At 40.7% G+C, this 23360-nt stretch overlaps 1 protein-coding gene across 3 annotated transcripts in view; it reads right to left on the reverse strand.

Moving 5' to 3' along the window:
- Positions 1–12163: 12163 nt before the first annotated feature.
- Positions 12164–23360, reverse strand: part of LOC117145366 — a 58972-nt gene continuing 47775 nt past the window's right edge. For all 3 annotated transcript variants that reach the window (XM_033310993.1, XM_033311001.1, XM_033311010.1), the window contains 4 exons: positions 21349–21481; positions 21071–21282; positions 14307–14584; positions 12164–14240 (listed from right to left, as the gene is read on the reverse strand). In XM_033310993.1, the coding sequence (XP_033166884.1) occupies positions 14126–14240; positions 14307–14584; positions 21071–21282; positions 21349–21481 (738 nt within the window). In that variant the 3' untranslated portion in view covers positions 12164–14125. The remainder of the gene's footprint in view (positions 14241–14306; positions 14585–21070; positions 21283–21348; positions 21482–23360) is intronic.

Consider the following 23360-nt stretch of genomic DNA (forward strand, 5'->3'; position numbering starts at 1 on the left):
GGAATTTGCATATGTGTCGCCTGATCTGAATTTTTAGTTCGTCACCTCCGTCTGTGCAAACACATTTTGTTAAATTTTCATATCGCTGTTTTTCTACTTCCTGTTCTCTTACAAGATCAAACCTATCAGTGTGAGTGTTTTTAGGTTCTTCTGATATTAATTGTATATAAATAGTTATTGTATAAGTGGAAACTTAAAAGCTGCTATATTGTAACAAATATCTGCTAATCGCGAACGTCGAGCTTATCTACATCCTGTCTTTGTCTCTGTTTCTGATGATAACACCTAATTAATTGCGCCACAAATTGGCGTACGATATTTCGTTTAATAACATAATATGCACTAAAAAGCTATGCAGCTGTCAAAGAATATGCGGTGATTCATTTGTGATGACTCAACCAAACCTTAGTCGTGAAAGTCCCACATATGAGAAGATACTTTAATCTCTGGATCATTTTGCGAGGGCGCTGACAAAAGCGATCACTTACTTATCACTCAGACCCCCATTTTCCCCCCTTTCAAGACGGCCTGTTCCAGTTTTCAGCTTGTAGTTTTCAGTCTGCGGTTTTGTTTTCCTTCGATGGAGCTACAGAATTGACAATTAGTGAAAGTGAAAAATGTGTCTGGTCTGTCTTTGTGGCTGTTGTTTGTCTAGACCAAATATCTGTAAATGCCTTTTATGGCTCCATCGAGATCTTTCGACCTGGGACGTGTGAATATTTGGGAAAGCTAATCCCCATGATTTGCACTTTGCTCGCTGCACTCTGAAAAATTACAGAATATTTGTTTGACTTCATACATTAATGGGTATTTCTTTTTATGACAATCTAGCAGGCTGTTAGATCTTTTTGGAAATTTTTATATAGTGTATAGTTCTAAACGAGTAGCCCGAAGATATATCCCTTCAAATCTGTGTTCACTTATATAGAGTTTCAGTTTCAAATATAGACAGGATTCTGTAAGTGATTAGATTATTTTTATTTTCAAGCCCCAGTTCATCCCAGCTTCTCTCGGCAGGATTCTCCTATGACAATCGCACCTAATCCTTTAGCAAACTTGTCTGTGATCCTGTTTCTTATCTTTTCACTCCGTAGAGCATGTTTCAGATAAAGTGGCAAAACTTGGGCTTCGATTTACGAGTATCTTAATGATTTTTTTTCATTGTATAGACCATTTTAAGGGCTTAGCTTTGAATACTCTCTGTGTGCGCTCCTTTCCCCTTGAAAGCCATTAATAAAAATCGGTGTGTAAGCAATAAACAAATTATCAGAGCTCCAGAGGAGCCGCGAGATTTATGCTCCACGACAGGGCTTAATAGATTGTGGCCACGACAAATTGTCTGGTTGCCTGTTTGCTGTTTTATGCGGCCCAAAAGGTGGCGATAAAGAAGGCCAATTCGCAGCCGTTTCGGCCAGCTGGCTGTTGACTGGTTGGCCTACTGAAATCGGGAAACTGTGCCAGCGAATTTGCAAGTAAATCAAACGCAGTGTACGAATAATTTGGCAGAGAATCGAATCGAAAAACGAGACAAGACGGCGGCAGGCAGCAACCTAAAAATAAAGGCCATGACGAAGTCGCTGAGACATGTGTACCCGCTATATGCGATATATATATATAGACATATGTATGTAGCGCGACGGGGGCGTGGCATCGCGCCACAAGTTGCAAAGCTATTTTTTATAGCGTCTGGCAATTGGCGATGATGCAAGGCGGCGGCCGTCCCCTTTGTGGTTTATTCTTTTTAACGACAACATTATTTGCCGGCCGTTCTTGCGGCCACTTTTTATGCCATTTCTGCGGCTTTCTGTGCGTGGGCTCTCATTGATATTAATTGCTCGGCTTTCTTTTTGGCAGCCAGCGCAAGTGTTTATTTGGCTTATGTCTTCCGGCCAAAAAGAAAGTGTATCGCGCAGTGGCTAGAACTAATTCTTGGCGGATTTGTTAGTGTTTTGGGGTGCGAAAAGCAGGCTTTCCACTTTCAAATTTTGAATAATAACATCGATAAATTTAAGCTACTTTTTACCATAATTATATACTAAAATTATATTTCAAACTGTCAAAAGTTCAACAAAACATGTTGCATGTTTTCATATCTTGAAGCCTCCACGTCCACTTTTATATGGATTTATCTTGCGAATTTTAGTACTCTTTACATTTTTATAGGGCAACCAAAGTGCTATCTCTAGATGGAATCGCAAACCACATAAACTACATATTTTCTGCCACATTTTGCGGGCACTTTGGTGTCTTTTGGTTTTGCGGCATATGCTGGGGATATAAAACATCCCAAACTGTGCTAATGTTTTTATTTTCTCATATGCATATATATATATTATATATGTATATATATATTTCCTTTTCTTCGGGGGCGCCATGCCAAAGCCAATTTGGCGACAGTTGCTCGACGTCAGTTTTCCCATTTTCCTCGCTCTGGCAATTTTCCCAACAGCATTTTCTTTTGGGGGAGGCAACAAGTGTCTGCATTTTGCGTATATTTTGTGCCTCCTTTATTCTTGGCTGCTTTGTATTTGATGATTAATGCTGTTTATTTTTGCCTACTTGGCCAAGGGAATTTGCAGTTTTCAATTGGGTCAATTTGGTTTTTTCACTACTTTACAATACCCGTTACTCGTACAGTGAAAGGGGATACAAGATTGATTGAAAAGTGTGTAACAGACCATATAAAATATATATATTCTTGATCAGGATCTTTCCGCCCTAAAAGGTAGAAAGTTGAGAAAGCTTGAACACAAAAGCCCGCAGTCCAGAAATATCTTTTCAATTCATTTGTCGCACTCCCACTGACTGTAATGGGTATCTGATAGTCGGGGAACTCGATTATATCGTTATCTTTTGTTGTTGCTTTCCATTTCTTAGCTGCAAGTTCAAAGTTCTCAAGCGATCCGATTGCAAATACATTTTCATGTGCACAAAGATTGTTTTATAGATTACTGACTCAAAGAGATCTCAAGCTACACTTTCTTTATGAGGTTTTCTGTAATTTTTTTTAAAGTCTACAAGTGCATCATAAATGTATACTCATAAAATTCGAATAAAGAAATGAGATAGCAAACGTTCAAGTATTTTGTTCACTATTTATATATAATTCCCGTTTAGTTTAATGTCTTTTGCATAAGTACCCAAAATGTTCTTTTCCCCTCGCACAATAAAGTTCAGCTGTGTGTGACCTTTGTTTGCCATGATATGTTTGTTTGTTTCCCCAACATGCCGCGAGTGAATTTCTCTCCAGAAGTGGGATCCAGTAATTGTCTTTTTTTCCTCCGCCGGACGCCGCAAGATAGCTTTGATTTTGTCCGACTTTTTTCCTTATCGGCGGAGGAAAATCTTTTATTTACATTTTTCCCAACCACAAAGTTCAAGCTCAAAGCATCGTTGCGTGGGGTCTTTTGAGGAGAGTAAAAAATGCCCTGCACTTGTGTGGGGTATGCGTATTTTCAATGAACTTTTCATTGCAGTTTCATGAAAAAAGTTCCATAACATTTAGAAAAAAGTATCTTAAAGAGACCGAGGAATCCTCATATAGAATACATTAAACATATCAGAAGCGATAAGCAAGTAAATCATGTATTTATGAAAAGAAAGGGTATTTATTTTCCTCACATTTATTCGAATTTTTCGATCCACTTCTGAGGTGCCTAGAATGAGTTGTTTGACTCAAAGCCAAAATCCTGAACGCTGTGCACGTGAGTCAAACAATGATCTCATACCTCGGCCTTCAAAAGGCGGCGCTCGCCCCTCGCTTCTTCAGTCATCCGCTGATTTTCCATTGTCTCTGCGTTCCGTGTGTGTGCGGCACTCTGGCTGTTCGACTGGTGGCTACCAGCTCCTCTTGTTTGCCGACCATGCCGATAAGCACGTGTACTGTTTTTCCGGCGAGTAAATAGAGGTATTCCCGGGGGAAACCACCGACTGCGATGGATATTTGGTTTTTGGCGGCCAACGCGTCGCTCGGCACGTTCGAAAATAATTTTCGGGTGAGTTCAAATATCTGGAAACCGAGACGAACTGCATTTTGATTGATTAAACAGACACACGACAGTTGATGACCTGCGCCAAATCCCCCCGCCCCCCTTAATTAGTCGCGCTTGATTGTTGAGTGCGCGCGATCCAAAATTTGATGATTGCCTAACGAGATATTTGGGTGTTGGAAAATGTGTCCAAGTCGTGTAGCTTAATTGCAAGAGGTCAAGAGGGGGGTGGGGTGCTGTGACTATTACCGGTTGACCTCAGCGGTTAAATTTTCGGTTACCTCATCTGCATATGATATGTGGCCCCCACTTTGGATTACGAAATCTCGACGGATTTTTGCATACATTTTTGTTGCCGTTGCTTTCTGCATACAAATTGTTAAGTTTTCTTTTTGTCGCCCAGGGCGTCTGTATAAAATATGTAAGAAAAATTTGCGAAAAAAAAAATGGGACAACTAGAAAGAAGGTACAACAGAAATACTCGTATAGCTGGAAGTAGCAGCAACAAAATATGAGTTTTATGCAAATTGCTTGCTAAATTTGTGATATTTGTGTCTGCAAGCGGTTTTTCTTTGTCCCATCCCACACACTCCACCCGTTTTCCCCTCTTCCCCAGCCTCCGCCCCCCCTTAAGCTCCATGTAGCCACCAACTTTACTTGTGTTCCTCCGTTTGTGGTTGGTTATTGTAAACCAATTTGCTTATGTGATTTGTCTTTCCACAGAAGAAGGGTTTTCCCCGCAACTCCTGTCTCTTTGGATCTTTATTACCTCCTCGGGCTGTGGGTTTCTGCGGAATGTGGGCGAAGGGTAGCCAGTTGGGCTGGGGTTCGGGGGCGGGGTAGGTGCTTAATGGAGCTCCAGCGTGATGTGTTTGCCCACAGGAAGATGTGGGGTGCAGACCCTGACATTTGACAGAATTGCGGGTACCCTTACGTCATCTCGACTTCGGGCATTCCAGTTTTATTTGCGGTTTTCATAGCTACAGCAGAAACCCCAATACTGCATCCAGTGAAACATAAAGTTTGAAATATATAAATATTAAAATATTCCGATTTGAAATATAATGCACACTTAAAAAGAGTAATGATTGTTTTATTAATATATAGCTTTCCGTTGCTAGCAAGCTGACCTCAGCTGTGAATATGTAAAAGGGCTGGGTTTCATCTCTTAAATGGGCAACACTTTCGTTGCCCGCTTCCGTGTGGTGAGTCATTCCAATGGATTCTTTCTTTAGGTTAGTCAAGTGCTCCTTGCTATGAGTCACAACACCCGAATATTCCAATTTACGTTCTTCGTGAATCAATTGATCTGGGGAATTACCCCCACTGTTTGTCAGGTTCACAGATGCTGAATAATTAAATGCCGAATAATTATATTCATAAAATGCGCCTTATGGGGCTTTGAACTTTTCGTTTTGACGCACTTAAGGTAATCCACTAAAAGTCTGGAACATATTTCACATATTTAGCCAAAAAAGTGGGCCAGACAAAAGGTTTTGACCTGCAATATCATGAGACAGACATTCCGCCTGTGGGCCCACACATGCGACGAGATTCAATTAAATCTGCAACGATGCCGAATTTCAATTTCGATTTTCGATTTTTCGTCGTGTTATTTACAGGCTTTCAATTCAAATCCGATAAATGACAAGGGGCCAAAAGCGCGGAGCGCACAGATCGCAGATCGCGAGGCCAAGACACAAGCGCCAATGGCCAGGAGATTGCATCAGACAGGCACAGATCAGCCAAATGGAGGGGTCGGCCTGGGTGATAAGGGGGATACGGGGGATATGGAGACTGTGGGTACTCACATTCATGACCAAATCGATGCCAAAGTCTGCTGGAAGCGAGTCTTGGCCTTTGGGGCGTTTTGCGGCTGGCAATTAAATTGCAAAATAATAATTTTTATTACCAACTTGACGACTGCGGTGGAAGACTCTTCATTTGCGAATCGGTCTGTGGCCTCAAATGAAATGGAAATCAATTGCTAAGCAAAAAGCCAACAAAAAAATATGATCGAATCGATTGACACCCTGGAATATCTATGTAAGGGCATTCCCACCAAATCATCATTTGGCTTAGTAGTGAATAATTGCATTTATGGTCTACGGCTAATATGCATTGCTAGTCTAGGAACTTGTAGCTGTTTTAGCCAGGGTATCGAAAGGCGGGGCCAAGATGGCATGTTAATTGAGCCGACTTTTGACGCTTTTGCGGGGGCGATTGGGTCGTTTGCGTTCGGTGTCGATGTTGTGGGTAGATCTTAATAATTGGCCATTGGCTTTCCCATCTAGCAGTGCTGCGATCGAAATCTGCCTACAAAACTGACTCAAAATCGTTCAATGAACCAAGGATCCCCCCCTTCGCACACCGCCACCCTTCACCTGCAGGCGATATGTGGGTGTCATGAAAAGGAAAATGGGGCGAAAGGTTGTTAAATGATTAAGAGGCGTGCCATTAGCTACAATCCTTAAGCCCCCCGATTTTCCGCCCCCTTTTTCTTGGGTGTCAGCCAGAGACGACGGTGCATTAGAAAGTTCGTGGGAAGTCTTTTCAAGTGGTTTGCCGACCCCGGGAAAAGGGGAGCAGGAGATGGGAAAATGCTGCGCGATGGAGTGCAGAGAAGGGCTCGAGGAGCAGGGCGACCAAAGATGTCGACTGGGTCTGGCGAAGAGTTTTCGCAGTCAGTGTGAAATGGTTTTCATAAAGGAAGTAAACTGAGCACTGGCGCACATATGCAAAACTTAAAAGGTGGTAATAAAATGCGCTAATATACATACTAACACACTAAGAGGAAAATCTACTAAGATTGATTGAACCAAGATGAATTGAATGCTAATTTCATATGTATCTTATAAGAAACACTTACTGCTTGAATACTAAGTGAAAGTTTATAAAATATTATTATATTATTATCCTAAATTCCAGAAACATTCTTTCTGTGTATGACTGTGTGTTTGCATATGCACATTTTATGTTAATTGAAGCAATGCGTCAATGGCAAATTTCCCTGCTCCTCTCCCCCTGTTTTCCATCACCTTTTCTTTTCCTTTATGCATTTTCCACCTTTCGTTATGTCAACTGTGAAAAGCGCGTCTTGAAAAGGTGGAAAATCTTGAACCATTTCGCAAGAAGAGCCGAAAACTTTTATTTCTATGTCTTGGCGAGGAAAATGTGGGCTTGGTTCAGTGGTAGAATGTAGGGTCTACATAGTAAAGTGCGAAAAGAGCTGAAATGCGGTGAAGAGTGCTTCTCTGACTTTTGGAATAAATGAGCCTGTAATTAAGCAAATTATCAATCGCCAGAGTCTACTGAATTCAGAAAGATAGTGGAAAGATATTGACATTTAAGGAGTTTTTAAAAAGTTTACTTTATAGGTATAAGTTTTTATATAAACATATTCATTTTCAGTGTATATGATTATGGTTCTATCTGCATAAAAAATGTTTCACTTTGCAAATCACTTCTCCATCTCATTCTTCAACCAAAACACATTCGATATTTATTGCCCTGCATACTTGGTCAACATACATACTTAATACCCGCTTAAGTGTAATTGAGCCGAGCTAACATTGAACACCACGAAGCTCCCCAAGCAGCTAATCAATTATGATCAGGCCAAAGGCCCAAGAGCAAACATAACCGCTGACACGCCCCCTTGACGCCCAGCGCCCCTTTGCGAAGAAGAAGAGCGCGCTGCAACGATTCCCAAGTGGAACATTATCGAGGCGATATACGAGCCAAATGGAGGCAAACAATTTCCGGGGCTAATAATAAATATCAATAAGCCAAAAATTTATTACCAACTAACCGCAGAATTCGCGAAGCCTTCTGTGCTTCTTCTGCCGAACGAACTTCATCATTGTTGCCGTCTTTTTCTCTTGGTCTCTGTCATCTCTTTCGTTGATATCACGTCTCTCTTTCGCGCATTTTCCTCTTTATCGCCTGCGGTGCCAACAAATCCCTTTGATTAATTCTAATAGCCTCAGATGTTCAGGCTCGACATCATCAACATCATTTCTTTCGTTTAATACTCAATTTGGTGTTGTTCCCAGCCATCTCTTTCTCGCCACTCTACCCTTCTCCTTCGCTCCTTTCCAAGGCGTCAAGTTGTTTGCGTTTCTGTTCTGTGACTAATATGCAAACAGGCGAGCAAAGCAGCAGCACCACAAACTTGGCCAATAACTTAACTTGGCTCAAATGCTGCCAGCTGCCTCCTTGCTCCCCCTACAAACACACACACACATATCATAAGCAGGCTGGGGTAACATTAAGGCACTCACCGACGTGGAGAAATAAGAACTTGGCAGGAAGTAGATATATGAATACCCTTAAAAATACAGAGTAAAACGTATCTATAAGCATGAGTAATATTTAGTTTAATAGTCTTATTAATTACGTTGTAAGTTTATGAGTAATTTAAAGCAATATTTTATTTAGCTAAAGCACACAATTTTGAGTCACCAAAAAAACTGCAATGCAAGTATTTCAAACAAACAAGTCCAAATGCGCCGGGGCCAAAAAGATGAGCACAAGATTAGCCACGTTTCCAGCCGTTGTTTGCACTTGGAGAGATTGATTTCGATTTCTTTGTTTTCGGATTCCACACAGCTGCCAAATTGCTGGTGCAGCGCAGCGTCTATACTATATACTTAAATATTTCGCAGAAGTCGGAAAATTCGCCTTAAACGAAGTGACTAATGATTGGTTGATTTATTTAAGTGCACTGAATGTCCAAACAACAACTTTTCTTTCGGCTGTATAGCCTGGCTAATTTTTATGAAATTCTTTTCATATTCCAGCTCGTTGGACTTTTACCTTTCCCTTTTTTCAGTCAGTTTCACCTCGTTCTTACTTTTTGTATTTGGTTCGTTCATGTCCCACATGCGTAACCCATTACAGTGCCGCATATCAAGATACATTTGTATCTTCTGCAGCTCGGGCGCATAAATGTTTTTTACGAGCCCTACGCCCATACCCCCCTACCCCCTCTGGCCGTCGAGGAGCTGCGAGGATAATCGCGGTCCTTTATGGAGCCTCCTCTGTGTGCGCCTTTTGATGTGTAACGCGTGCCCGGCCACTGGGGTCGATGGTATTTATGGGCCTAAGGTCGATGTGGAATAACCCGGCACGATCCCAAGTTCCTAACAATCGCCTGAGTTCTTGGAAAACACCATGAGTCAAGGTCGAGAATCTGAAATCTGAATATCTGAATACCGATTCAATGGTGCGAAAGTTCGGAATTCAAGAACAATATTCATTCTAGTTTGAATTAAAAATACATTTTTAACATTCATACCTCTATTTATATTCATACCTACAAAAATTTAACCGGAAGTCGTAATTTAAATGGCTGAATATATATCACTGAATATATTAAAAATGCCAGCATCATAAGCTTAGATATGCGTTTTAATCCAAATAGTACATAATTAATGAGTCCGCCTAAATTACCAAAAAAAATAAAGTTACGATTATGAACTGCGGCCACAAACAACAATTAACCGTTATGGAAAAGTTAAAATTAGTTTCGGTTAGTTGCAATTTACGCATAAGCGCTTTTTTCGTGCAATTAAAATTGGCGCATAAATTCAAATTTGAATATTGCATTAATGCTTAATGCTTTGTAAATGTTTGCACATTTTTGTTGGTCAAAATGCAATAAAAACTGGAAGACCAGGCGAAATTTGCGCATTCATAAATAAGTCCAAAACTGACCTACAGTAGCACATGTGTTTACAGACCGAATGGGTTCACAAATCTGTCGGCAAATAAATATGGTTGAAAGGTAGAAAATCCCTTGTGTGAAGCCTATATTCCCTGAAATGGCTATGAACTTAGTTAAAATTATTCGAATATGTTCTGCTAAAGTTGAAAAAGTCATTTTTATTTTTGGTTTCATCAGGCGATGAAATATAGCAACCAAAAGCTATAGCTCTAATTTATCGAGTAATAAAAAATAATGCTATTTTTCCATTTTTCAGAGTGACTCTAGCTGATTTGTCTAATTTTAATAAAAATTGCATTGGATTTTTTCGTTGTTCTCAAAAACAAATTCGCTTATAAAGTAGATATTACTGGCGCAATCAGAAAATGAGAACGAAAAACTTATTTCAAATTGTATAGTTTCCCAGAATTGGGATTTTGCATTCATAGATATACTTACAAAATAATATGTATATGTAATATATGTAATATATCTTTACATGGCTACAGGGTAATATTTCTTCTTACAGGGTGATAATAGAACCAAACTATGTATTTTCTATTTATTACATATATGTATTTTGCGGATGTGGATATGTTTTTGCCGTGTGGCGTGAAATCATTATGCCAGATCATATCGCGTTGAAAGTTTCAGCAGGAAATTAAATGCAATTTAGTGTGGACTTAAATGCCGGACGGCTCAGTATGATAACTACACCTGTATGTATCTGTGTGTGTTTGTATCTGTGCATGTCTGTATCTGTGTGTGCGCACGGATATATCTGTGTGTGGGTGCGAGAGCTCCAATTTAAGCGCTGCTGGCATTTCCTGGTGGGAAGAAGTGGGTATGTCACCCACTTGAAACTTACAGGCAGTGTGTTTGTTTGTGTGTGTGCGGGTGTGCGTGTGTATGAGGTGGGAATTAATTATGCAGGCATATCATGGCTACTCCTTTCGCTCCAGCCCTCCACCTCACCACCCGTCCCTTTCCCACACACACACACACTCAAACAGTCGCATCCTTTCCGTGTGCGGGTTTAATTTGTGAGCCCGTGCCCGTGCATTTTGCCTGATCCTTTTCCTTTCCGCCGTTTGCCATGCAATTTCCCCTGCCACGCCCACTTGCCACCCATCTCTTGTTGCTGGTTGGGAAATTTTTGTTGTTGTTTGCCTGCCCCAGTGTTGTTCGTAATTCCGTGTGATTTCACTTGGCCGGCAGGAATCGATGAATAACGCAATTTGGAACAGCGAGTCCTTGAGAAAAGCACTTTGAGGTCGCGCATCCAATGGGTGCATAATCCGGGTGGCATTCCCACCATTTATTGCACTTTTAAATGCTTTCATTTAGCTGGTCCATGCTGTATCACCAAGTGCTGCCTATGGTGATTTGGCTGGTGATTCTGATAACTGCTAAATTATTAATCATATTTTTTTCGGGGAAATTTAGACCTTAATTTAAATTAGAAAAATCAAGATAACATCAAGGTTAAGCTTTTTTGACACCCATGACGAATTCTCTTCTAACGCATCTTGATATGAGATTTTAAATAATAAGTTTCGAAACAGGAAATGCCAATTCCCATGGGTCAATCATCGATTACGAATCCAAATTTATCTGACTTACTGCTTGGTATTTCCGTTTCTTAGTCGGGAAATTACAAGATTATTTTATGCATAGAAATATAATATTCAGTTCCGATGCAGAAATCATATTCATTAAATTCTGATTTACTGTATTTATTATCAAATAGCCAAAGCGACAGAACTGAAAAGTTGAAACTGGAATAAGCTTATCGCCGCTGCGGTTGCGGCGTGCGTCGGTAGGTGGCGCTATCTCCTCGTTCGCCCTGCTGGCTGCACTCCACTTAAAAATTCTATAAATTTTAGATCATAATGTGACCAGCACCCATTCCGATGTGCGTCTGTGTCTGTGGGAATATTACACCTGTGCGACGGTGCAGGTGGGCGGCGGTTGGGTGGCGAGCGGGTCGAACGCAGGAGCTTCTATTTGTTATGCATTTTCATTAGTAGCAACTTTTCAGCTTAGACGCTGTAATTAGCACGAAATTGGCTTCCAAAATGGGTCCACAGGTTGCAGGCGGCAGGTGAATAAAGCGTTTTCAGCAGCCAAAGTGAACAGCGATTTTAAACATTTAAGCAAAAATAAACCGACTGTTAAAGATGGAGTTTGGTTGCATTTAGGCTTATATTTTTTAGTGTTGTAAGCCCTGTTTGTCAACCATTTGAATAAAAACATATTAAGTTGACGGCTTACTCAATTACTTTCTCATTACAACTCATTAGCTGCAGTTTTCACTTTCTTCGCGTGACTTTCCCTGGCCAGTAAAACATTTGAACAAACTCCTTTAGCGCCAGACTGCTAATTATGACGACTTCGTCCATCTGGAAAACCTCCTCCGATCGTGAAAGCCATTAAGATAACATTGTTGGGCCTTTTTTGTGTTCACTTTCATATTTATTTGGATTTTCGCATAGTAATAATATGTTTTGTTTTATTAGTATTGGTTTGTTTTTCAGCTTAACGCTTACATTCATTTTTATACATTAAAATTTATGCTAAGAGTTGTAAATAAAATCATTTTGAAATGTAATCTTTCGTATATTCTGCTTGGTATCTTGTGGTAGCTTCTTTTAACAATTACACAGATTTATTGAAATATTCATGTCACATTCAACGTCGCATTGAGATTGCGTTACCTATATGCGTATGCTTATTCAAATTGGGGTGCGAATTTCAATAAATATTTTAACTTGAGCAAATAGATTGCTCGATAATTATGGCTAACGTGTAATTACGCAGGGTAAATAGAAATGAGGCACAGGTCATTAAACGGCATTTGGTGTCTGGCTAAATGGTAAATAAATTCACAATAATTAAAGCCCCAAATTCCGCTTGATATTAATAATTGAGCTCATCGATTGCCATCCAGCAAATGTCATTAATATGCAAATGCGTTATGCAATGCGGGAATTATTTCTCTGCCTCTGAAACAATTTGCGCCATAATTCGTGCCAAACGGATTCACTTTTGGGTGCCGCTTAAATGTAGGTTTCTAAAATATATATGTACAGTGCTCGCTTGGGTGTCAGAACTATTTAAGTGACTTAAACTAAGGCATGTGCACGGGTCGAATGAAAATGAAATTGGGTGTAAAATCGGGTTTTCCCAGGATGTATGTACTTATGCGATATTGAAGATATCCTATGTTTAGTTCAGTTGTCACTATCAAATGCAGAAAAAGCAGGAAAGTTGTGGGCTAGTTTACGTTCAATATGGTTTATACATTTATTCTGCTATATTTATGGTTAGTTTACTGTTTTTTGTTTTCCGCTTTAAATGCCGTTTGATTTGCTGAGTTCAATGGCGGAATTTCCATTCGATTAAACATTCGTGGCCGTGGAAAAAACAAAATTAAAATTTGACTAGAAATTAAATATGAAAATTTAATTTTGTTTTTGTTGCGACTTATCCAGGATGGTTTTTGTTAGAATTGTGTTAAAACTTAGCTTAAATAACATGAACAATATATTTGCTCCTATATGGGTGATTTATATATTTAGATTGTAATATTAGTGTGATTCGTTTTCGTTTGTTCGTTTTATTATAATTAAATAACTAATTAAATAACATAACATTAGTCAATTAAAACTAAAAACGCAGTCAATTTATATATTTGGAATTTCATTTAGCATACGCATAAAACACACACATAATTTATTCTGGCTTATTTGTGGATGTTGTATATTGAAACATTTAAGAACAATGCTACAAATTCATATTGGTTTATGTGTTTATCCTTTCTCTTAGTAAAACATGCGCAAAAAAGTCTTATTTCCATTTGCTAAGATACAGATTTTTGTTTGCACCTAACTTAAAGGGCTTTTCCGATTGTAGTCCTAATAAATCTACTACACAATCAGCTGAAATACTTAGTTGTATCTTTCGCTTGGGCTGGGTCGATTTTTGAAGTAGAAAATGCATAATCTGTTTTATACTTTTCTTAGTAAAAGTTTTTTCAACTTTAATTTTGATTTAAACGTGTAGAAAATGTTACTTTTTTCTGCTTGCTGTCGAATGTTCATTTTGGTTGTTTTCCGACCCAACCCATGTATAGATTTATTTATTCCAACCATTCTGTTCTAGACATTACAGATTTGAAGGAGGGAAAACTCCTAGAAATGCTTTAAAGTGCTTTCCGTATTTTAGTACGTTTGCTTCTTGCTAATCGACCCATCGTTTTACTTTCGTATTGTTTTGTATAGGATATGCAACTAAATTCACGTCTCTCATTTCGCCTTTACTCTTGTCAGAGGAGAATAATCCCTATGGATTCTCCTCCTTGTCTGGATTTGAGTTTTCCTCAGACCGAATAATACTTTTCCTGGCTTCTCGTTGGGATTCCTCCCGCTTATGACATGGCATTGTAGGATGGTTGTTCGTGTTGCTTGGGACAGCGACCGTGTTTGTCCATGTAGAGTCCAAACTCACACGTGGGCGGCTTGCAGCGACCTTGCTGTATGCACCTGGTTTTTTCGGGGGGAAGCAGAATGTTAGCTTGGGAATGGGTAAAAGTCTGGGACACCACTCACTTGCGATCGTTCATGGCAAAGTGCTCGTTGCCCCGCTTCAGCCAGTCGCAGTCGTAGTTGCCGGAGCTGCAGTCGCACCTGCACTGCCCGTCGTCCTGCAGGATCTTCTCGAAGCTCTTCGGACAGGTGCAACTCAGTATGGTGGCCCGCACCACCGACTGCCCGTAGTGGGCCATGGCCGTCTCCTCGTTGTAGGTCGATCGCTCGATGCAGTGGCACTCCGTGTGGTTCACAAAGGTTCGCTTCTCGATTACGCTGCGATGCTTGCTGCTCTTCACCTGAGGGAAATCGGAAAACAGATAAATCCTTAATAAGGCGCCACAAGGAACTAAACCAAGCCCCACCGCCCACACATTCGCTTATTTATGCCAAGCAACTATTTGCATACGGAGCTTGCATAATTGACCCCCGAACTCCATGACGAGCTGCCATGTGGAACGCCATGTGAATCCATATATGGCATATATATCTTCTTAACTGGCAGCAGGGAGTTGACAGTTTCCTAAGCTGACTGCTCATCAAACTTGTTGTCATTGTTGCGATGTCTAGTTGTCGCTCGGTTATTGCTATAGCTCTTGTAATTCTTAAATGAGTTGTCAGTTGTCTGCGCAGGGGCTTATGTAATTGTGAATCGCTGTAAGGGGGATTTTCGACTTCATATGCATTGTATCACTAAAGTGTTTCATTTCAGGTAGAAAGTATGTACAGATGTACGTACTAATGCCTTCTAAGCACTGTTTATTCCTACTACGTACACTTTTCTATATTTCTTATATTATTGTACAAATTTAAATGGCCTAATTGAAATGCCATTTTTGCATCCCCCCTTTAATTTGACTGCACGCTACTGGCCGAGAGCCATTAACAGACCACAAAACTTCTACAGCTGCTGGGGCTTGGAATTGGATTGGTCTCGTGTCGTCACTTTCGTGGCTGGCCACTCCTCACCTCTCCACTCCGCCCCAATCCGCTCAAAATTGTGGGTCTTGTGGCATGACAAGTGCAAAATGATGAAATGCGTATGAATTGCATAAATTAAGTTGGATTTGTTTAATTAAAATAACAAGTTGGCCATTAATCAAGCCCTGGCCAGCCACTCATCCAGCGCATAGATCTTGGTTTGCAAGGAACACTATATGGCCAGAGGGGGCGAAGGGGTTGGAAACAACTGGGAAAATGTCAGGAAAATGTGCCAAAAAAAAAAGAATGGTCTGTAGAAAATGGGGAGTGCTGTGAAGCATTTGAATTTTGATTGGACGCATCAGGGCAGAAACAACTAACAATCCCAATAAGTTGACAAAGCATAAAAAGGGAAAATTCACTGGTTCGTTTCAGGTATTTATGAAAATGCTTCAAATTGAGTTTTCAGTTGGGTTCGCTGCGGTTCGTGTTGTGTGGTTTTTACGGTTTGTGGTGTGGTTTTGGCTAATAGAAATGCAACTCAACCTGCAGCGAATTGAAAAACTTTTACGCCCCCTTCCAGGCCCAAAAAGTTGTTTCTTGTTTTTGCAGTCGGAGAGGCACAAAATTGCTTGAGAAGAGGGCGCTTTTCCTCACAAAAAGCAACAATAATTGCCGGAAACGGAAGTGCCAAGTGCTGGTGTTGTTACTTTACTTTGCCCAAACCACAATTGTGCAAAAATTGCACTAAAGTGCTTCTCCTGTTTCTTCTACTTAGCAAATATGCAAATCTCAGCGTTTACACGACTAAAAACTGAAAAGTCCCTAGTTACCCTACTAGTTTTTTAGATTTTACTTGATATTTTATACCTAAAATATTTTCAAACTTGAAGTGGAAATATATAGTTTTCGAAATATCTTAAAATTTTCTTTTGTTATTCGTTTAAATAATTCCAAGTGCATTGTGATGCACAACAATATGGTTTATGAGTGCATTCAGAAGAGGTAGTGTACTTTTCAAGATGGCCTCTGTAATTGAGGTTGGGTCTTTATGCATGAAAATGCATTCAAGCCCCCCTTTTTCACTGCCCCCCTCCAACCTTTTCCCTTGAGAGTGTGCGTGTGTGTCCGTTGGTGTGCGTGTGTGTGACCCGAGCAATTAGTCAGTTATTGCTCGGTTTGCCAGGGATTTTCCGAGTAGTGGGCGGTTTGGGGGACTGGTGCGATTAAGCTAGCTCAGTGTCGTGTAAGCATAAAATGTTTTTCCTAAATTCATGCATTTTCCAGAGGCTTCCTGCGCTGTGGCTTGGACTCGATACAATGGCAAAGGACGAGAACTTAATTGAGGCGAAAAGGAGGCCAGGCCGAGTATTTACTGTGACTTAGTGTTTGCCTACTTTTGGGGCGGAATTCAAAATCATTGTTTTAAATATTGCCCTGAACTACTTGTGCCGCAGTGTTGTTGAGTTTATGAGCACCAATTAAATTAGCCCATGGCTGGAATTTAAGATTTAGTCAACTAAAAAGAACACATTTGTGTGGTAAATCCCTTTTAAGGCTTGTTGTTTGCAACTGTCCTGTTTCCAAGTCCATATGCGTGCCACCCAAAGAAAATGCATATATTTTGTCAGCTAAATGCAAACTTTGGCATCCGAATCCATGACTCTATAAACTTTTGGGAAATTAGTAAATAGTTCATGTAGCTTCACCATGGCATTCCCCATTTCAGCTTCACTTCCGCCCAACATACATAAATCCAAAGAATGCGGAACTTGCAACTGTCATCAACTGCTGGTAAAGTTTCAGCAACCAAGAAGACATCAGAAGGGGATTTAGATGGTAAACAGAAGGGTATTTTGGAAGAATAAAGGATTTGGAGATTTAGGGATACAGAGACAAAAGTGTATTACCTGCGTGTAAAATGTAGCAATTTAATAAACATTTTGCGAGCAAGCATAGAGCTCAACTCCTCGGCGCAACCAATTGAAATTACCTAAGTAAGTAGTTATTTATTTAATATATCGATCATAGATGGAATCCATCTGAAGTGGGTATCTGAGTTCGAACCATTTCTCATCCATTTCATGGCGCCCACATCAGCGTGGCATTAGAGGAGCTTTTCCTAACTGCTGCACTGCGGGATGCTGCCGCTTGCCGCTTGCCTCCTGCACCTGTTTCCACCTGTTTACGTGCTCGCAATTTGCATTTTCCACCGCCTTTCCCCTCCACCTCAAACCCTCTGTGTGCACACGTGGGTGTCTCGTGGTGGGGCACGGGCATTTTAGCGTGGCAAAATTGCATTACGCAGTTCGAAAACTGGCAGAGGCAGTGTCACGAAAGGAGTCCTTTCACTTTGCACCCCTCCCTCTCCATGGCTTTCATACCTATCCGAAATCCACCTTTTTCGCCCGTTACCAGGCTTTCAACTCATCCCAAGCTTATTATGCACACGCCTTGAGCTGGCCACATTTTGTGGCAAATTAATTAAATCACTGAAGTTCACTTCGACTTCATATATTCATGCAGGTGCCTGTGCACAGTGAGAAAAGAAAGCAGTTTACTTGGATTTCGAACTTAATAAGTGGTCAAATAATTAAGGATATATTCCTTTCAAAGTATTCTTTATGTTAAAGTAATCATATTAAAGAAATTATAATTATTGATCTTTTTGTATCTATGTTCAGTATCTTTCTATCAAAGATTGAGATGAGACTAATTCTTTGAACCCATTGATAGATGAATTTAAAATCTTAGTTCGCATTTTAATGACATTTGAATTCGAGGCACCACTATTGTCATATAATATGAAAAGAATGGTATTGACAATGTGGTTGAAAATTTCTTTGTATGGAGGACATGGATGACGGGTGCATGTGGATGAGGAGTTGGCCATTTGCCTGACAGCCAATTGACTTTTACTTCGGCTTCGGTTTGCTAAACAAGCAAAACTTTTGCCGGGTGTGTGTGCTTGATTTTATTATTGCTGCTCGTGGGCGTTGGCTTTCACGTTTAGGAGGCCTTTGATTTCTGCCTTGGCTTTTCTAGGCCCACCCCCTCCCTCTTTTCCACACGACTCTTCTGCCCTCGCCACCGCGCTCCTGTCGGACTTGGGTGAAAGTGGAGGGCAGTGAACCCGAAAAAGAGAATCCAGGAGGCGAAGAAAGGAGAGGAGACTGCCTCATAAATCTCACAGCGCTTACAACATGTGCCGGAGTTTGTTATGGTGCGCTCGGTTGGCGGAGGGGGCGGCTGTGGAGGCCAATGCCCTTTGAAGACTGCCCCAGCATCCTGTGCTCCCCTCCAGGAAACCTTCCTCGAAATGCAAAAATTTGCGCAACATAAATTATGTTTTGTTAAAATGTTTACGCTTTTTATCGTGCTGCTGTTGTTGGTTGCATCCTCCGCCTGGTTATCGCTCCTTGGCGCTCTTACACTCCCACCCATTCGAACCTGATGCTACACCGAGAAAAATGAGTGACAACTTAGGGTAGTTACATTTAGAGATGATGCTTAATATGTTCCTCAATAAAATATATCTTCTGCAGCATAGGATATCCTTTGAAGAAGAGAGTCTACTTCTATAGCAAATTATTTTTTGAATTGTATTTCTATTATTTTCTGCCAGTGCAGCATCTCCTTCTTTAGCACTCCAGCTGTGTGTGTCTGCGTGTGTTTGCCTGCCACTTGACACCTCTCAATGACAAACCGCTGAGTTGCTCCCTCCTGGCAACTTTCTGCTGCAGCTTCCTCAACTGCAGACTGTCCTGCTTCTTCATCCTGTTGGGCTTCTTTTGCTTCTTTAGTGCCTGATATTTTTTGTACCATATATGTGTTTTTAAGCTTTAGTGCTGCCAACAGCTTTGGAAACATAGCTTCAGCTTCAGTTTCCTGGCTGGAAATATTTTTTGTGTCTCTTATGAAGGATGGTTCTGGCAAGAAGGGAACGGAAAATAGTCTGAAAATGGCATGAGTGGGAAGAGGGGGGGAGTGAAGAAGACCACAATGATGGCCACTAGAGTTCCCTGGGGGCATACACTTTGCTGCCGGCTGATTCCACCGAGCTTGTCATGGAGTTTGCTCATGCCAAAAAGGAACAAGTTTATTTTGGGGATTTCCTCGAAACTATTTGCATATTTAAACCGACTTTAAAGCTGGCTTACTACATCCGCAATTTAGGAAAATATACAAGGGTTCTGCGTTCTGTTTTCTTAAAACGATTTGTTGAAGAATCTTTAGCTCTACCACGTATCAAGATTAAGCATAGCTTTAACCTGTTGAATCTGGAATTTTATATTTCACAATCCTCAAAATAATCGTAAGGGTTATCTAGACCCTCGTAGCTCTTCTATTAATTATAAATACTTTCCTACTTCCGCTTATCTTCCATGGGTTTTTGCTCGAGTGCCGAAAATGTTAAATTGCCCTACGATAATTTGTGTGGTCTTGCTCGCAAGTTTTATTGGATAATTAAGTGGGGCGAGTTAACTTGACTCCCCTTTACGCCCCCCTTTTTCCATGGGAGGATGGCTCATGTGTGGGCGTGTTTGTCTTGTTCTTAAGCATTTTGCGGTCATATTTGCGCCAGACTTTGGTATTTCTTCTGGCTCAGAGTGTGTGAGTATAAATCTTGCAAGTGGCAACTTTTTGCGGCAAGCGCAGCATAAATATTTGAAAATTAAAAGCCATCCTCGTAGAACGAAGTTACTGCCTCGAAGGCTCCGCAAGAGTGAAATTTATGAAATTTATGTAAAGAGTGAATGGAGGGGAAAATCAACTACCTACAAAGTCGCCTGTAATGGAAAGCTAAGCAAATGCGCAGGAAACTTACAGAAAATTGATTTTGTTTACTGCCGAAATCCGTAGAAAAATATTGGAATTTTGTTTGTAATTTGTTAAGTTTTTGCTGAAAATAATGTGTTATTCAATAAGTTGTGTAACTTGTACGCTGCCTAAGCCAATTTGACGGGCTTAGAGATACTGAAATAATCCCCGATGCTTAAGCTTCTTATATGTAGTTAACCCATTTAAATCAAACGAATGCACAACTCGTTTCCGTTAATTAGCAACCATCCATCACATGGCCAACAATCCAATCTGTAGCATATTAAAATTAAGCAAAAATGGGTTTCCTCCCCCAGAGCAAAGCACAAATGCTTAATTACATTCTCGATTTCAACATGTATTGAAAGCTCGTTACGCAACAAAAAGGCAGCAAGAACAATGACGGCAGCATCGAGCAACAATAATCATATCATGAGGCATAAATCACCAAACAAATTGAATTATCATTGCGTCATTAAAAAGTCATTTCAGCCGAAAGACCGCGCTGGAAAAAGACGTACTTACAGCGATCAAAAATAAAATGAAAATAAAGGTGGAACGATATAATTATGTTGCAATATGGCGCCCTCAAGCATGACCTACGCCCACAACAACAACAGCAACGTCGATTACCAACGATATTTTCACCAGAAAGAGACGGCAGCATGTGCATGAAAAGAGATAGAGCATGGGTACTTAAAGTCACAAAACGCGAGCAAAGCGCACACGTTCGCTTTCAAAAACCTGAAGCTCAAATACAATGAATGCGCGTTCGCGTCAGAATGAAAATCGCTTTTCATTTATTATTGTTGTTGCTTTCGCTGCACCCAAGCGCAACGTTTCAATGAAAATCATTTGCAAAGGCACAAGGGCGTGGTCCAATAAAGTGAGTCAATGAAGACCAAATTATTAACAAAATTCGGTAACGCATAAATTTCCAATTCAACTACTGCTAAAATACTCTTTAGCTAATGAAACATATTTTATATTACTATAAACCCATTAAATGCATAAAAATCTTTATTATTATAATCTTAACTCACGAAGAAGTGCAGCTCAACGTTGTGTGTGCTCTTGGCGGCACAAATTTGGCTTCTGCTGGGGCAACAACCACTGTCCTCGCTGCAGCGATGCAGGATGGTGCAGTGGGGCGTGTAGATCTTGGAAGGATCCTGCTGGACCAGCTGACAGCGTTTCTGGGGGATGCGGCAAGTGGCCTCCTTCAGCACCTGGTTCATGTGGGCGTGGGCTAGAGCTGTTAATGGAGGAAGTATTAAGTTAAATGGCATTTACCATAGGCAGTCCCACGGGACTGGATTACCTCGCTCACTCTTCTGCTTCTGAGCATGGAGACGTCTCGCTTTGATCACCGCTTCGGGGGTTCCCAACTGGTCCTCCTTCTTCTGGCCAACTTTCCCCGCAACATAATTGCGTGCGTAAATGTTCTCCACATCCTGGAAAGAAAAACAGTTGGGCTCATTTTAGTTATGCTAATTGATGGTTTTGTTTTGGGTTCGTTTTCATATCCCCCTTTGTCTGGCCACCATATCATCACCCACATTACGCATACGCCACCGGTGCCGCTGCCATAAAAGTCACTCACATTAATAAAGCCCCCATTTGTGCCGTGTGATGACAATTTGTCACCATTTTTATTGTCCATAGAGGGCAGCAAAATGGGAAGGGTAGGCAAACACAGATTGAGGTAACATGCCGGTGTAACATTAACGAGAAGTTGGTACCCAACAATATGTTGGCCCACCTGAAGTTCATAAACTAAGAATTCATGTGCATGCAGACGGCGCAGAAAGCAACAGCAGTTACATGAATGAAACGCAAGTTAAAGGGACTTCAAGTCGGCTGATGAATACCCTTATACAGTATTTATACAGAATAAATAAATCTGTCAAGAGTTAATTTCCAAATTGGTTTACCAAACTTGAGCTTGGAAGTTAAGCAACTTTATTTTCTATTAAATATTTAACATTCCAAGATGCGCCTGATAATTCATACGTTTCAAAGTATTTTAGTTGGTTTGGCCGAATTTAACATGTATCATAAGCTACAAACTGAGCTATCGAATCTCTCTACCTTGACCCATAAGTGCAGAACAATGGGCACATGAAACAAATTGGCATTCAAGGCAATAAATACGACTGCGAGAACAATAGAGAAGAAATTGTCGGACATGGACATATAGCGATGCTCGGGAAAAAGGAAATCAACCTGGTCGGTCCATGGCCCAAAGCAGAACCAGCTCCAAAAAAAAAAAAAAACCAGGCCCAGTCAACCACGAATTGGAAGCGAGACCGAATGAAGTAAAAATGTTGACCAATGCGCACAATTGGCAATTTGTGAAGTTAAGCGAAATTAATGAGCTGACTGCGGCCATAGCTCTTGCACACACACAAAAAAATATATATAAATATACAAAGATATATAGGCAGTGCCGGTAGGAGCGAAAAATCGTAAATTGTGCAAATGTGGGTGGGCCGAATGGCTAAATAAAAGGCCAACGTTCTGGAGTTGGAGGTATAGAGGGCCTGTTCATTAGTCACACATTGAGCATACATATATATAAGTAAGTACTATATATGTTCGGTACAAGGTGCTCAAGAGCAATTGGCATAAATCTTCGTCCATGGCGTTTGTGCGTCGTATTGTGTCCAGGCATTCTCATTTTCATTTGTGGGCTTAGCATTTCTGGCCCATTTGCTGTTGGCCGAAAACAATGGCTCTTTGATGTTGGTCAATGATTTTTAGCGGTTTAACCTTCAGGCTTATGAATGGCTCCCCCATTACTGTTGTTGTTTCCGATGGCTCTAGATGGTCCACAGGGGCACAAGGGGACGCGAGGAGGCGGCGGAAAGTCCCTCAAGAATGCGGCGCTAATGCCCATATCTATGACCACTTGGCCTTTGCTTTACGGCCAAGAAGACTGGGATTCTCATCTGCCCATTGGGCAGCATTAAACGTTAATGCAGCTTGATTGAAATGCTGCGAGGAAATTCCATCGATAAGTCTGGGATCAGCCCCCATGAGATTTGCTGATTTGGGTTACCGCACCATCTACAAATGTAACTTATCTTCACAAAGTTATACTCAAGTATCTTACTAGCGCTGGATAAATTAATTACTAGGACATCTTAATATAAGATGCATGTATATAATTTGAGGAAATTTAAAGTCCCATAAAAACATAAACACTTGGAAAATGTTTAGAAACCAAAGTGCTCTTTCAGAAGCACCAAACACCCGGCCAGCGTCTGAAATTTTATCTCATTTGGCAAATTGCACTTGCAAAAATGATTTCGCTTGACCCGTTTACTTCCG

The sequence above is a fragment of the Drosophila mauritiana genome, chromosome 2L (assembly GCF_004382145.1).
Source record: "Drosophila mauritiana strain mau12 chromosome 2L, ASM438214v1, whole genome shotgun sequence".
NCBI classification, from domain to species: Eukaryota; Metazoa; Arthropoda; class Insecta; order Diptera; family Drosophilidae; genus Drosophila; species Drosophila mauritiana.